This window comes from Phoenix dactylifera, unplaced genomic scaffold (assembly GCF_009389715.1).
Source record: "Phoenix dactylifera cultivar Barhee BC4 unplaced genomic scaffold, palm_55x_up_171113_PBpolish2nd_filt_p 000162F, whole genome shotgun sequence".
Classification (NCBI taxonomy): Eukaryota; Viridiplantae; Streptophyta; class Magnoliopsida; order Arecales; family Arecaceae; genus Phoenix; species Phoenix dactylifera.
In genome coordinates this window covers 98,093-115,550 of record NW_024067705.1, presented here as the reverse complement: position 1 = coordinate 115,550, position 17,458 = coordinate 98,093, and the positions used below count along the sequence as shown (strand labels likewise).

At 42.3% G+C, this 17,458-nt stretch overlaps 1 protein-coding gene across 1 annotated transcript; it reads right to left on the bottom strand.

Annotated features, from left to right (window-relative positions):
- Window positions 1-1,033: 1,033 nt before the first annotated feature.
- On the bottom strand, window positions 1,034-2,961 carry LOC103724382 (aldehyde oxidase GLOX-like). Its single transcript, XM_008815616.4, has one exon. The coding sequence runs from the start codon at window positions 2,948-2,950 to the stop codon at window positions 1,304-1,306; it is 1,647 nt and encodes a 548-aa protein (XP_008813838.2). The 5' UTR covers window positions 2,951-2,961; the 3' UTR covers window positions 1,034-1,303.
- Between the last annotated feature and the right edge of the window lie 14,497 nt (window positions 2,962-17,458).

Genomic DNA, 17,458 nt, shown 5'->3' with positions numbered 1-17,458 from the left:
TGTTAGCTCTAGACTAAAAATCCAATATGGACACATAGACATATACATATATACCTTTTGCTGTTATCCAAAAGATGATTTTGTTGGATTTTCATAACAACTCAGGATCTCATCCAAAAAGTTTAGCCAAAAAGATTTTATTTCATTTCCTTAGCCCTACTCAAGATCTATTCATTGACTAGACAAACATCCTAAATCCAATTATAAATACCATGTCTAGTTCATGGTCAGCTCCAAAAGGAGCACGTTGCAGTGTTTCCTAATTCACTTGAAGTCAAGATTTAGTTTTCTTTGATACTACCTATAACAATCCAACATCTTACCAAAAGAATAGCTAAGAAAGTATTATTTCGGATGGCCCTATAAGTTCCGCTAGGCAAAAGGAAAAATTTACTCAACCCGCTAAACTTGCATCTCTCAAAAATTATAAAAAAGTGGAATAGATTTGGCGAAAATAGAATTTACATTCCCTTTTCTTTTATTGATAATTTTTAAATTAAAATACATAGCATCTATTATAACAGTGAGATCCGTTTTTGCATAGTTTAGATTAAAATTCTCCTTCTAGTTCAAATAGAATTAGCTTTCCTAAAATAGATATGATTAGTAAATATAAACACAAAAAAGCTAAAATTTTTATAGATGATAGATTTCGACTCCTACATCAACTTTAATTTTTATATTTTATATTTTTTTTTGGGATTAGAAGATACATCTAGCCAAAATCTTTTTCAAAAAAAAAAAAGGTTGACCAGTACTCTATTTCGTAATCTAAAAAGTGGAATTTGGGCGTGATCATGATACCTTTTAAGGGGTGGTGCTCTACCATAGAATTTGACAAATTATTTGATTTAAAAATATATATATATATATTAATCGAACGGTTAAATTATGGTTTTCGAAAGTTTTGTATATGATTTGATTTTCTGATATACCTGATGATCTCCCTGGATCATTATATAATTATTAATAGTGCATAATCCGTGAAAGATCAAACAGAACGGGTTCTTATGGTTTCGGATGAACCTTTATGTTCAGTATGCGATTCAATAATCTATGTTTCAGCAGAAGAGATATGTAACTTGTTTTAATAAATGTACGGAGAAGAGGTACACAATTTCGTCTTTCCAGCTGGAATATTAAATGCTGCCCTCTCTCCGCCATAATATTGAACATCTCAAAGAAATGAAAAGACTAAATCAGGACAAACAATTACACTGGTCTATTGCACATGCTATACTTCAGAATTCAGATTTGGTCTCCTTCAGCGAGTTCTTCCAAAGAGGCCAGATAGAAGTATATATCACTGGATATGGACCCAAATGCCCTCACCTGGGATCCTTCCATTGACAATGAAAAACATATAGTATCCCGGCGGTGCAAGGATTCTCGACTTCGGTGCCACGGCCCCTATTTCATGCGTAGAAGAGCCTGAAGGGATCGTTGCTGCCTTGCTGCTCTTCAAAATAAGCAACCTTTGGTTCATGGAAAAAGAATGCGTCGAGAAGGACGGCGCCACCATCGTCACTGAAACACCCTCGTTGCTCGTCAACCTCGCCTTGAAACGGAGGCTGAACTGCTTCCCATAATTCAGCATTAGAGGTGTCCTCGGCTCGATAATTCTCGGCCGCAATATCGAATGTTCTGCGCCCAAGTAATCAGGCGAGAATGCCTCCAAGCTGAGCTCTGTCGGGTAATCGACCCCCGAGAAGACATAGTTTTCATGAGGATTGCTCCCACCAACAAGGATCCGTCCGTCGCGCAGCAGTATCGCGCTGGAGTGGTAGAGCCGAGCGGTGGAAGATGAGTTTTGGACTTCAAAGCGGGCACCGACTGGTTTCCCGGGACAGTAGACGACCGGGATCATGACGGGGCTTCGCCCGAGCTCCCAGCCAGCAGCCCCTGCTGCTGCACCATTGATAATAAGTACTTCTTTGCCGCTTGGAAGCAAGATCATGTCCCCCATGACTCGTGGCGTTGGCATTGTCTCTATGAACCACGTTGGCGAGGGATCAGTAATCTTTATCCTTCCACATGTGCTCAGAGCTCCGACGAAGGCTTCGTTTTTTATTGCTTTCATAAATGATCCTCTCGGCGCTCCCCCGCAGATAAGAACCTCCGCTTCCTCCCCTGACGATTCTAAGGGGAGAAGGACCGACGAGCCCGTGCTTGGATAGCTCCGAGGATCGCCGCCCGGCACTGGAGGGTAAGTCCCTACGATGTTGTTCTTCGTGTAGTCGAGAAGAATGGCACGGTTGTTGGCAAAGATGAAGAGGTTGCCATCGACGTTGAGGTGCACGAAGGGGTAGAGGTTGTTCTCCTCGACATCTCTTGTTTGTAGTAGAAACTCTAGATTGGTTATGCCAGCAGTAGACGGATTGCTTTTTGGGTAAAACTCGTAGCTGAACTGCAGACGCCCTCCGATGATGATTGCCCTACCATCGGGGAGGATTTGGTTAGTCGCATACCACCGCGGGACGGCGAGGGCCTCGACCTCCTTCCAGTCGCAACGACTGTCGGTGCACGGGAAGAAGGTGCGGATGGCACGTTCACCGTCGAAGGAGCCGCCAGTTTGGATAAGGCGGCCGTCGGGGTCGACGGAGCCGGAGGAGCACCAGGTGTCGGTGTGGATGGTGAGGGGCCGGAATGTGTTAGTGACCACGTCGTACTCGGCGGAATGCGCGGTGCAGTCAATCTTGAGGACCCGTTCATGGTGGTCATGGCGGCACTTGCCGTCGGGGAGGGAGAGGTTGGAGGGGCCAAAGTCGGTGCGGTCGAAGATGATGACGCGGTCGTTGTGCAAGAGCTGCATGTGCATGGCCGACACACCGATGCTCCGCTGGAGGAGGTCCCACCGGCCTCCGCCGGAGGCGGCTTCGGCGGCGCTGTGGGAGAGGGTGATGTCGTAAAGGAATAGGAAGAGGAGGGGAAGGGCTGAGGTGGGCTTCATTTCTTGCTCACCCTAGCTTTTGGATTTGCTTACATGAGACCTCTAGAAGGCAGCTTATAATGATTGGAGGGGAGAAGAAGACAAGGAAAAGCTGTTGGGCTCGCATCTGGTGTCGGTCCCCTCCGAATAACAAACAGCACGTGCCAATGTTGTAAACCACAGGGAAAGCTATTTGCAAACTAATCGTTTCATAAAGCTCTTTTTAACCTTTAGAACTTTCTGACGGCGAGCAAACGATCGATCAAGGAAGGGGGTGGGTGAGCTCGAGTGGCGGTAGAGGGGGCATCTCCACTTGGGATATTTGGACAATGGTGAATAACGGTATGGCTTTTTAGGCTAAACATGTATTTAAAGAGACTCACGGGGCTACAGATTAGATGGCTTCTGATCAGTCACTTTAGAGGTCGAAAAGGAGGAATTACCTAGAGCACTTTGTTTTCTGGTATTATTCGATATATCTGTACTCGAACTGAAACATCTGTTTTAGCACAAAAAAGAAAAAAAAAAAAAAGGGTGGAGATGGCAGCAGAAGATCGTGTAGAGGTGAAGCTAGAATGGTTGTTACTCACTGAACAAGAGTCAAGAGGAAGGAGCGGAAACCGAGGGGTGACGAAGAGCAAAGACGACGTGGGTGGATTTTGAGGAGAAAGAAACCACTGAGTTAACGCTCTAACCCGGTCGAACCAAAAAACATCGGTGATGGCCTTTTTTTTTTTTTAATTTTAGAGAGAGCGTCCCTCCTGGGAGGCGACTGGGTCCAACATGCGAGCCTAACCCTTTGTAACACGAACGTAAAAAAATTCTGAAATTAATAAGCAAAGGGAATTTAGTCAAGAACCTTGACTCTGAGACTTTGGTCCGGCTGGCATCATGTGTTTGGTCCCTTTCAATAAGTTAATGACTTGCTATTATTTCAAAATAAGAGCACACATTGAAAAGGAGCAAAGAAAGGAGCTTACTTCAACTATAGTGGATGATAATATGCCGGTACTCTCTACTTACAACAATGTAAGTCTAAATCTCAGATATTGGGTGACTAATATTTAATGCTATCCATTATACTAGTACCAAGAAAGACTTCTTTATATCATACAAAAGTGGTGATTTTGGTGTTTTTTACGATAGAAACAATCAAAACAACTTTAGCTGCAGAAATGAGACATACCAGTTTTTAGCCTAAGTTCGATATCTATTTAAGAGTCGGATGAGGAAAGACATGATAACATCTTTGGAAATGGTTATTACGTCAAAGGAAACTATATATATATATATATATATATATATATATATATATATATATATATATATATATATATATATATATATATATATTTTGATGATGAGAGAAAAAGGTGTACCAATCTAGAATATAAGAGCTAAGAAACGGAGAGACAGAGTGAACGCAAGACAATATGAAACTTTGTTGCATGATTATGGCAGAAGTGCCAAGGCCAAACGAACAAGAGTGGGCCTATATAACCTTGCTAAGGGAAGCTTTCACCCAACATAAAATATTTATATTTGAATTATTACTTTCAATGTTTGGTTAGAAAGACAATTTACTGTCATTTTTTAAAAAAAATCCTCTTTTAGAAGAAAACATGTTTTGGTTTACACCGACATTTGTGGTTCAGTTTGTATGTGCCAAGGAGAGCGGCACTAATTCATGTTCTCATGTCCTATTGGCATGCCTTGGGCACATTAACCATTTAAAGAGTCATATTAAACATCTACATTCCCTTTTGTTTTTAAGCTCGGACCACATGAACATCTATCTGCTTTTATCCAACCTAACTAATGGTAGCCTGAAGAAAATTCATACGCAAAGCTCTCAAGAAAAGATTATAGAATACCTGGATTGTCACTAGCTTAGTATTCGATCTATTCACAGTAATTCACCTAATGGTCTTTGCTAACCAAGTCTCTCAGTTGTTGAGTAAAGACTCAGGTTCAGTTTCCACCTTAGCCTGCACTTAGGGTAAGGTTTAATCTCGGGTAGGGCGATTTCTCTTCTCTTACAGCTCAATCGTTATAAAAATTATGCAACTTGATGCCATCGGTAAACCTCGTTACATTTTTAAAGGTAACGCCTAATATGATTTATGTCCATTTTGGATTGAGCAACAATACGGCAACAGGAGCATTTTATCCTATTGGTGGATGCATTCTAAATAAAATTATCAAGTAAAACCTTAATACCTGGATGTATTAGAGTTATTTGTTTCTTTTTCTATGCTAAAATGGAAGTATCATACATAACGTGTATGAATACAGCCAAAAAAATCAAAAAGCAGCACATCACGGAGATCCCGTTGAGAGGTTGGACAACGCAACAAGGTCTTTAGAGTTATTTGTTTGAGGAAAGATTATGCATAGCCTAATCATTTCGTTGCAAAAGCAATTATTAAGAGCTTCAAGGCCCAGTCTTGGTATGAAAAATGAAAGCTTCATTAACACTTCCAGTGTTCCGTCCCACATGTAAGTCAATCCCATAAATTTCACCAACCCCTCCTATCATACAGAATGGAGCATTTGACTACCATTGTCGGGCCCATCGCATTGCTCTACCACGAATAGCTTTTTGCAATATCGTCCGGTTGTCTCTATCAACATTTTAGTGTGGACAACGTGATAAGGTCCAAAAACCACGAATGAAGGATTGCCGTGAAGGAAAAATTGTGGTAGTCCTTGATCCTAGTCGATCTTTCGGATACTGTCCCTCTCGCTACCTAGCTGTGCTTGTGCTCCCACACCAGTTGCTATATCCATACACCCTAGCTAATTGCCTATTTGCCATCATTGCAAGCACTATACCATGGTGAAGGCAAGCATTAATTTGGATCCAAATAGCTACGATGGTTCTGAAATGTTGTCACTGTCAACTGACAAAGTTGATGATGGTGCCATGCCTCATATTCAAAGCATGATATGACCATGCTATTGAAGGTACAACTCACGATAACACAAAGCGAATCCTATATTTAAATTTCAAATCTATCTCAAATATAATTAAATAAATAGGAATCCAATTTTGTTATCTATTAAATGCAACCAATACTAGTTTGAAGTGTCTAAATCCAAATACAAATATCAAACCCATAATTCTCAATATTTAGAAAATCATCGACTACAAATTCATAGTCAATTTAAAATACTAAAATTGTTCCACAAAATTGCTAAGCTTACTAGCGCGAACTCCAAGCCTGAACTATCCTTCGTTTCTATCCACTCTATTCGTCTAGAGAGAGAAAAAATAAAAATAGAGATATATAAGCGACACAGCTTTATCTTATTGGATCAAGAAAAGTTTTTCATGTCAATGCATCATTTAAGAAAAATAATAAATATTAAAATAAAAAATTTTATACTGTAATATATTAAAACAACTCATAAAGTCAATCATGCATGCATAAATAATTCATATGCCATAAATATGGTTCTAAGTTCATTTTGCAAATAAATTCATAAATCATGCTTATGCCATCTAGCAATATCATAGTTTAAAATATTGCTCACAGATATTCATGTTATAGTCATACCTATGATAGGGTCTGTGTTCGTAATTAACAAAGACTCATATTTTCTATGCCAACTTTATACCTGTTGGTAGGGCCTGTGCCCTTATGGATGCTAGCTCTGAGTGTCAATTTTCTCGATTCTAGTAATCATACATAGCTATCTGAGAGCCTTTCAAATACTTATATCTTTTTCTTAAAGCATATACATAAATAGATAAAAAACACTAAATGGCATGATTAGATTTATATTTCATAATAAAGCTTTTTTCATAAAAATATTTATAAAACTATTTTTCATAATAAAGTATAATTTTCATTACATATGCCTATACATAATTTTAAGAAAACATGACATCTTTGTTGGTAATATTATATGTATGGAAAACATGATAGTTTGAAAAATAATACGGAGTGTAAGATTTACTTACCTCTTTTGTCTTAGACTATCAGACTTCGCCAAGCGACTCCACTAGACCTATTTAAAATATTAATATCAAAATTAATTTTTAATTAACGACTTTAATAAAATAATACGATAAGACTTGATTGGGCATATGGTGATTTCGAGGTTAGGTCTAGATGATTCTCTCAATAAATCGGACTTAATCAAACTAAGATTAATCAACAAGGTTCATCAATGAAGATTTCAGGAACATTCAATAGGGTTGTAGTGATCAATCCAATAGACAGCTCAGGCACCAGGGCGGATTAGGGCCCTATGTAGAGGTCAACTCAGATTTGTAGATCAGGTTGACAGGACGCGATACTAAATTCCATAGATCTTCTAGAAAGATAAAGTAGAGAGAGAAATAAAGAGAAGAGAGAGAAAATAAGAGAGAGAGGGATGGTTCTCTCTCCTCCTCTTTTTCTTCTTTTCTTCTTTCTTCTTCTTTTTTTCTTCTTTTTTGGCAAACAGAGGAAAAAAGAGGCGACTGGTGGCTGTGGTCATGGTGGTCCGGCAAGGTGGCAGCCGGAGGTGGAGACATGAGGTGGAGGGCGGCCGACAGTGGCGGTCGGTCATCCAAAAATCAAACTAAAATTAGGGTCAAGAAGGAGAATTTCTTAACTCGGTGTACTCGGATCCCAGCCCGCTCGCCGGAGGCTAGGGGTCCGGCTTTGGCCAGGGACTGATGCAGGGAAATGCTTGACGGCTTCAGCGATGAACGCCGATGATAGGCATTGCCAAAAAAAGGGGGAGAAGAGGAAATCAAAGGCGGAATAGGAGAGGGGTTTCATAGCGATTTCTGATCGATTCCTTGGCGGAATTCGACAGGCAACGAATCAATAGAGAAGGAGAGGCCGGAGAAGAAGGATTCACGATTCTTATCAACTTCAATAAGCATTGCGGCCCCGATTTTCTGGCGGGCACGGTGATGGGATGCCATGATTTCGAAGGGAGAAAGGAGAGAGTCAGGAGCTCTAAATAGGAGTAAAGGCTAGGCTTATCCTAACCTCTGATAGAGTTTGTGGTGGAGGAGGACTCTTCCTCCTCCGCCGCCATGATCAACCGGGGCTCTGCCCTGTCTTTTGACTGAAATGGCCCTTTAGGCCATGATTGGGTGCTGGGCCGGGCCAACAAGCTGGCCCAATGAGGCTAGGCCTCACAAATGGAGTCTATTGAACCTAGTTACCATGAAATGGATAACACATTCTTTCAAAAAATTTGTACTACTATGTTATCTAATTGTTTCTGCTAATAATCTGCCCTATATTATGCATCAAACATAGATGCCACGGATGGTATTGAACGTGTCCTTGTCTTGAATTTTCTTTCATACTCTAGTAAAAAATGGTCCTTTAGTGTCTAAGCCAGAAGAACCAAGTAGTTGATTCTGAAACCTTGTTCATCAATTAAGCCAAGCTAAGAGCTCAGCACCTTACAAGTAGTTCACATTTTCACAAGACGGCCCAGGATATCAAGCCATTTGAATGCATTGGTGAGAAATATGATACTTAATTGGTTCCCTCAATAATATTCTGGGGGAAGTGACTCACTTCCTCCATTTACACTCAAAAAAAAAAAAAATCTTCAATCCACACCATGGTTTGAGTTTAAAATTTAAAATGAGAACATCATAGTGATGTATAGTGTTAAATAATATAATGACATGCTAAATTATATTCTCTGACCATTATAATGGCATTACGATTGCATATATTACAATCATAATCATTTTGGACAACTGCAGGAAGGAGAGGAAAGAGGCAAGTAGAGGAGGGGGAAAAGAAGAAGAGGAGAAGAGGAGGGGAAGGAAGAAGAACCAGGCTTCTCACCTGGCTCTCACTATGGCTTCACACCAGGGCTTCAGAAAGAAAGAGAGCTAACTTTCATTCATCATTCATCAAACCCTAAACATAAGGGTGGACCCATATATATATAGAGTCACAAAATAACAAATAGACCCCTACAAATAAAACAATCCCAAAAAGGCCCTAAAATGATAATATGCAAATAAACCCAAATGACAATATGCAAACAAACCCAATCAACATAAAATAAATCCAACTAAAATAAATCAATCCAAAATAAAATCTGGCTGGCTGAATCGGCTGGGACCCGCTGAGCTGGCTGGATCCTATGGTGACCGGCTGACTTGGCACTGGTATCCGCACCAACTCTTTCCGGATGGAAAGAAGTCGACCTCAACAAAAGCGGCTCGGTAAAGCCCCGGTAGTACTCCAACAAGTCCAAGTCAATCAGCGGTATCTCCTCGCACTGGATCTAAGTGTAGCCGGACCTTAGTTGTCCTCGCCAATGAACCAGGAAATACTAGATGTCTCAATCACTGGTAAAAACTATTTGCTCGTCTAAAATAGAATCAATATACTCTTTTTGTGCTCGATGGAGGATAAAAGGAAACGAAGATGGCATGGAATCAATAATAGGATAAACATCGAAGCAGGAGAGTGTGCAGCAAAGGAGTCATCAGGGATTGCAACCAAATCTTTAATATTAAAAGTAAGGCTATGACAAAAATCAAATGGAAAGACAATGGCATAGGCGTCAGTGCCATCTTTGTGCAACACTCTGAATGGTCCAATACTAAGAAACTGCAATTCCTTAAGACGGATCATTACGTAACCTCAAGTTTGAAATTCTTTAGCATAGAAATCAGCTTGCATCTTATATTGAGCAGTACATGCATGAATGCCCTTATGGATTTCCTGATGCAACTTATGAATGTGTTGTGCAAATACATATGCAGGCTCAAAAATCCTAACATCAGTTTCGATGGGTTGTGCGAGGTCATATCCAACTACACTCATGGTGGACTGGTCAAACTTGCTATCTAACTGTGCAAGTGAGCTAGGTGTAGTGTGGGTGCATCCTAGGGTTTCAGATTTATCATCACACTTTTCCTCAATGTCCTGAATATCATCGAAGTATGGTTCATAGATTTGTTTCTCTAAGTCATCTGTGTCACCTCCCAGCTCTTGCTGAGCTATAACGAAAGATTTGTTAGCACATTGGGAGAAAACGTGACCAAAATCTTAGCATTTGTAATATCGAATTTTGGAATGTAATTTGGGAGACTCACCAAGAATTCCCTTGTCGTTAGTGTCTCGGCTTGGGAAATGGGCATAGGAGGGGGCCTAGGAGTAGTGGACCCTACAGAAGGTTTGGGCTCTGAGGAACTAAGGCCCGTGGAAGTGCTCCATGTGTTAGGGCGCTTTATAAATGTGGACTTAGTGTTCCATCGATTAAGGAGATCGTCTTGGTAGTTAAGGGGTAGGTATTTTTCTTTAAGTCTCTCTTTCATCTCTATCCAATCAGTTATTACATGTTGATGTCTTCTAGCGAACAGATGTTCGGTGCTTTGCCAACAAAGTTTAGCTCGACCGATGAGTTTCATTCTAGCGAATCAAACCTTCTTCTCTTTAGACAAATTATACCACTCAAAGAAGTGGTCTATTTCATGCAACCAGTCTAAAAAGACTTTCGGGTCAAGACAACCGTCAAAAGTGGGGGCTTCAATCCTAATGCCTCTCATTACATCTTCATCAAGATCACGAGGTTCTCTAGGCTCTACGTTATGTCGGTAACCTCTATCAATATTAGGAAAAGGACCAGGTCCTCTAGGATGAGGGTAGGCATGATGATGATTTGGAACAGACCTATTACTAAAATTGCCCTGCCGAATAAAGCCTTATTGTTTTGGAATTTATTCTAGGGTTTCGTCCCCTTCAAGACCCGATAAATAGGAGGCACTAGCTTTCATGGATTCAATAACCCTCTGAAGTGAAGCCTCAATTGAGTCAAGTCGAGCATTAACCTGGGTGGACATTGTGGTTAGGTCATGAATTTGGGCATTATTGGCTTGGACTTGGGCACTAGTGTCTTGGATAGCTTTTAATAGAGCTTCGATTTTGGAATCCATATCTAGTTGGAACTCAGAATGAGATGCGACACGACCACTACGTAGATGCATAAAATGAATGAAGATATGTATGATCCTACCAACTATAGAGGTTTCTAAGTAGACCTAATGCATGAAAGTAATTTGAAATTGCAAAGTATATGCTCAATATAATGAGAAGCTAACTCTAGCAATTGAAATTGGCTTTGAATTATGTAATAAATTCAGGAAAGTAGTTGCAGTCAAATAGTACTAGTTTTCAGTGTGTTGCAGGGCTGCACAGAGCCTCAAAGAACTCTCAAAGACTAGGTAGCCCTACAATTAATAATAAAAAATAGGCCACTACTATGGTTTTGGTGTTGTTTGGAGTGGATGTATTGAATTTTCAGGAAGCAATATCAATAGAGCACATAAGAGCTAATTAATTCTAAATTTAGACAAACAAATAGAATTTGCAGTAAGGGAAGAAGCCTGACCTGGGCTGGGGCGACGATCAAAGCACGGTAAGTCGGCTCATTAGATGGCGCAATTCTGGTCGAAACATAGCAACTGGTGTGGTCTGATTGGTCTGTGAATAAAAGAGGAGGAGGAGATGTTGTGGGCCGTTGCAAAAGGGCCCGCTGGACCTGATGCCTGATAGAGGGGTCTGTTGGGCCTTTGGTGTGAAGAAGGGGTGGAGAGGTGGTGGATCGGACCTGTGTAGGGGCGGGGCGCATGGACTTGGGCGGACGGGATGGAGTGGAAAAATTGAAAAAAAACGGCCTGATGAAAGGATCGGCCTATGAGAGGAGAGGGTGAGTTATGGTGAAGTGGGTTTCGGTTTTGGAGCGGGGGTGATCCGAGAGGGTGGAGGAAGGGTGGGGCGCAATGGAAGGCGGGGAGGAGGGGCCTGCAAGGGGCGGGAAGACGCGGACGGGCAGGGCGGCGCTGCGGTGGAGCTCGGCGGCGGTGGAGTTGGTGCGGCGGCGGAGAGGGAGGAGATGAAGGATGGTGGGGGCTCGGGAGGGAGCAAGGGCAGAGGAAGCGCGGTGGGTGGCGGCGGATCTCGACGGCAGCAGGGGCGGCAAGGCTGGAGGGGGCGACGGCAGCGACAGCTAGGGTGGCGCGACACTTCAAGGGCGGCGAGCGACGGTGGAGAGGAGGCCATGGAAGGTAAAAGAGGAACCAGGTATTTTTTTTTTTCTCTTTTATTTTTTGCTTTTTTTTTTTTAATAATCCAAATGAACTCGGGTTAATGGGTTAACAGACCCAACCCGTTAAGACAGCCCGATCCGCAATTTTTTTTTCTTTTTTGGATCTAGGCTACCGGATACGGGTTAATGGATTTTGTGACTTACTCGTTAATTTTCTTTTCAACCTCCCGATGGGTTCGGGAGGGCGCTCCAGGTTTCGCGGCTTCGGCCGTGGGGAGGACTCGGCGGTCTCCGATGGTGAACGGCACTTCGAAATGAAGGGCGGCGGTCACGGCTGCGGATCCGTGTCCTGCGGTGGTGGCTGGAAGCTAGTCAGACACGGGGAACTCAAGGGCGGCGGCTTCCGTGGGGATGCGGCAATCTGTGGTGGCGAATCGGCAGCGCTGCGAGGTGGAGGCGACTGGTGGCGCGGGTGAGGCGACGGGTGGCAGGGACACCGACGAAGGGGCACGGTTTTTTCTTGTTTCGGGCTGTTGTGGGAGTGACGGGTGGTGGAAGGAGCAGCCGCAGGGGTTTTCCCCTTTTTTTCTGTTGAAAATCGAGAGAGAGAAGGGAAAAGAACTGGATTGTGGCCTTGGCAGCAGGGGCAAAGCCAGCTTGCTCTGATACCAAAACTGATGCAGGACAACTGCAGGAAGGAGAGGGAAGAGGGAAGAAGAGGAGGGGGAAGAAGAAGAAGAGGAGGGGGAGGAAGAAGAACCAGGCTTCACACCAGGGCTTCAGAAAGAAAGAGGGCTAATTTTCATTCATTGTTCATCAAACCCTAAACATGAGGGTGGACCCATATATATAGGGTCACAAAATAACAAATAGACCCCTACAAATAAAACAATCCCAAAAAGGCCCTAAAATGACAATATGTAAATAAACCCAAATGACAATATGCAAACAAACCCAATCAACATAAAATAAATCCAATTAAAATAAATCAATCTAAAATAAAATCTGGCTGGCTGAATCGGATGGGACCTGCCGAGCTTGCTAGATCCTGTAGCGACCGGCTGATCTGACATTGGTGTCCGCACTACATAGATGTTCCTCTAACACAAATATAAAATTATATTTTATAAATATAGGTTTGTTATATGAACATAACTAGTTCCGGAAGTTTACTCATTTTTTATGGTAGATAATGGCAGTAATATGTGACGCTAACTAGTCCATACTCAAGATTATGTCAAAGTCATACATATCTATAACTATCAAATCAGCAATCAAGTTTCTACCTACTATCTGAACTAAACAAGTCTTGCAGAACTGATTATCGATCACCCTTTATTATCTCTTAAAAGAATTACTAATGGATGTCACAAAAGACATTTTTACTCCACCAAAAACTCAATCGAAGGCTAAATTAGCCAATTAAGTACTTCCATTATCTTGGTAAAAAATTCCTTTCATTTTCATTATTACAATCGCCAATAATAATCCAATTACTGTTTGGGCAGCCGACTGTGCCAATGAGGTCTAGGCAAAGATGTCGGTGAGCATGGAGAGGTTTCAAAGCTTTCTGAAACTACTTGTCCTGGAGGGAAGTGTAGGTGACTAGTCATCTTTGAAATTAATTGTCACCCAACACAACCAAACGAGCTTCCGGCCAGCCTAACGGACTGGTGGCAAATGAGAGGATGGAAAAAATGCTGGTTTGGCAACTTGTGTTTGGTTCTTATCAGATCGTTGGTTACACCAAATAGAGAGATCAACAAATTCATATCTCAATAAGAAAACTTTTACCGTTTGTAGCAGCATGAGATTGCATCAAGTACTAAAAAAATGAAAAAATAAAAAGTTGAGAAACCTCCAAGAAGATTGATTACCATAAAAATGATAATTGAGTATAGTTCAGGATCCTTCATGGTGGAATGCTATGTCATGCTAGAGAACAGGTATGCAAATAGTTCATTGATGGTTCTATTAAAGACTCGACATGTTGAGATCCAGAAACAATGATATCATTCATGTTCTATTTCAAAATGCAGTCGGTTATTAGAGTATATTACTTTGACAATTACTGCTTGGGGTCGGTTCTCTGAATTGCTTATTTACTCATATGCTTGTGGTTAAAACTTATTCAATCATCTGTTTCTCAATTTCTTCTATCATCTACCGGGTGGGAAATAGATCGATTAGAGACATGATCGGGCTGGCTAAGTCATCTGATTCTATTTAATAACTATATTTGGGCTTTCATTTATCATGTTGCCATATTTTAAAAATTAGGGTAAACATATGACCTATTTTTGAGAATTTAAGAGTTGTTGAATTCTTGAAAAATAAGATTTATGATAAAGATAGCTGCTTAATCACTCTACGTGAGTGACTAAGTTATAAGAAACTTTAATAATTGTTTCATGATTATTTTGCAAACATATGAGATTTTATCATGATGATAACCACTTAATCGGCTATGATTAATTGCTCAACTAATTGTTTCCATGTTACGAGCCATTACGCTACCAAACCACACTTAAAATGGAAATTTTGGTATTGCTTCATTTCCCTTTTACTCTTTTGCATTTCAGTAACCCTAGCTTCCTAGCTTCCTTGCTTTTCTCTTTTTCTGCTTTTATTCTCCTTGTTTCTTCGCTGATTTTATATCCAATAACATGACCCCCAGATTCACCGTTCCAGCGACACCAAATGAGCAGAGATGTTTGGTTACCAACATAAATCGATAGCCTTTTAAGAGATCGCATTGGTCCATATATACTTGAACGAAGGTGCTCCTTCTAAGACTATGCTCACATACCCTTTGTATAAAGGAGAGGAGATTCTACTCAAAAAAAAAAAGGGTTTGCAATGCATGCACCAGAAAAAGCTCATGTGCCAGCTAGCCAACTCTTTTTGCTGATTGGGACACTTGGATCACCCGAATGGAAAAGAGATACTATGGAGAACTCTGGGCATTTGTGAGCTCAAAGACATGTCCAAATATTCATTTTGCCTGCATAATGAAGAAGCAATCAGCTCATAGTCTATTTTTGTTGTGTTGGTGCATAAATGCCATTCTTTTTCCATGTGATCTAACGGGATCAACCATACCGGACGTCTGCACCCTCACTGGTTTATTTCTGACTAGGATCAAGATTACTTCTAGTCTTAGAGACAAGATTCTTCATTTCGGTACCGAACTCCGTATCATTATTGCATTAGTATAGCATCGATATGGTAGAATATGATTTTTTTTTGGCATACCGAGTGTCGATACGATATTCATATAGGATATTCATATCATTTGGTTTGGATCGGTTTGATATATTTGAGTGGTGCTGTGGTTGTCTCGAATGATGTCACGCCCCGAACCCGGGGCCCGGAGCGCGAGCAGACGCCGCGCACCTGCAGGGCGAACCCCGCAGGCACGCAAGCAGATAAATCTAATCAACCATCAATAACTAATTAAAGATAAATTCCAGTTTTCATATCAAATGTCCATATATACATAATTCAAAAGAAAGTCCATATCTACTAGCTAATTACATCATGATCACTCTATCCCGTAATCCCCATAATCATATATCATCACCTGCAAAAATGTAAATGGTAGGAGTGAGCTAACAGCTCAGTAGGCAACATCATGCAATAAAGTCATCATATAACATGTCATGATGCATATAAAAAGCAGCTAAAACTCATGAATCCAAAAATTCACACGACAATCCGTGAACCCGGTCCGAGACTTAAAATAACTCAACCGCATTACTACGGCCACATCACCCAGTGGCATGCTTACACCGAAGTGCCAATACAACTCTCCGAAGAGCCACTCCACTGAGCCAACGCACCACTGTGCCGCACCCCCTGGTGCCAAACTCACGCTCCACTGAGCCGCTCCGAAGAGCAAAATGCACCCCTGTGCCGCCACTATTCTATCACCGGTGGTCGCGGTGTCGGAACTAGTTCCTCAGTACAAGTCGACAGGGCCAACGTATCATCCCATTGGCGGGGCCTAGACTATAGTCACGCGGATTTTAAAAATCAATAAATCAACTTTCCAACTCAAGTCATGAACAAACTCCCAATAGTACAGTACATAACAGTTTATGAAATTAAATATTAATTTCTAATTCTAACACATAATGACAATAATAATTTAATAGTTCATGAAATTAAATGCTTAATTCTAATTCTAACATATAATGTCAATAATAAATCATACATCAACATATGCATGTACATGTTAAAATTCTACTTTAAAGCTGTTGCTGGAAATTGGACCCGGGGGCAATCTTCGGTCGAGGAGAGGGAACGACTGTTAGTCCTCACGGCGGGGCGGCGGTCTGTCGGCGGGCGGCGTCCTCCGTCCGAGGCGGTCGGAGAGAAGGAACAGCAGGTCCTCGCAGCGGGGCGGCGATCCGTTGGCTGGCGGCGTCCTCCGTCCGGGTGCCTGCACACGAACCGGTGGTCGGGTTCTCCGGCGCCGGCCCTCCGACGCTCAAGTCAGGGAGGGGGCAAATAGTGGGGAGAAGGAGATAAACAGTGATTTTTGGGTGTATGAATGTTCCAATCCCCTCTTGAGAGGCCAAGGCTCCCTTTTATATGCGGGGGTCGGTTTACCTGTGATGTAACAGGGCGAGGCCGTAGTACGGCTTGGCATGTTGTTCAGGTCGGCGCTTGGTCAGGCGAATCATTGCACTGATGTCGGCGGTATGGCCGAGATCAGAGACTTATCATAGTCGACTAGACCCTGCTGGGTCGATTTGCCGTGGAGAGCTGGGGATCCGTAGATGTCAGGAGCCATGCGCATTTATTGTGGAGTAAGTCGGAGATCCGCATTTATTATGGAGTAAGCCGGAGATCCGCATTAATGGTGGAATAAGCCGGAGATCCGCATTTATTGTTGAGTGTGCCGGAAGATTACAGCGGCCATGCGCAATAAATGCCGGAGGGGTGTTAGAGTACGGTCCTCGGACATCGGGGTTTCTCTTAGGTCGGAGGTTTCGGGGTCGGTCGTCTTGTGGCCGAGCGTTCCGAGGTCGGACGCTGACTTCGGCTATCCGGGGTCGGAGGTTGTACGGCTTCTTAGGGGCATTTATGTCATTTGGGGGGAAACTTTATTCCCCCCAACACTACCCCCCGACTTCCGAGTTCGAGCGGCTTGTGGGGCTCGGACGTGGGAAGTAAAGTCTGTCACTAAGGTTGGGGGGAAGGTCTCGCCCGCCCCCTTGTGCTTTCCGGAGCTTTCATGGTGAGATATGCGCCCTTTGGCGTCTCGAGGCTGCTTTATTCGGTGAGCTAATGATGGAGCTCGTATCATCATGCTTCTTGAATCGCCAGGATCATTTTACGGCGGATTAATGATGGGGGACCTCGAGCTCGTCGAGGCGGTGTCTCGATTCCGTAATCGACGTTTCTGGCTCATTAATGAGAGTGCCGTTACGGGGTTTGAAACGGACACGCGGCGCGACCCGAGGTCGGACGCTTTCGATTTCATGTTACTGG

Excerpts from the sequence above, each read along its gene's own strand:
- LOC103724382 (XM_008815616.4), bottom strand. The coding sequence starts at position 2,950 with ATGAAGCCCACCTCAGCCCTTCCCCTCCTCTTCCTATTCCTTTACGAC.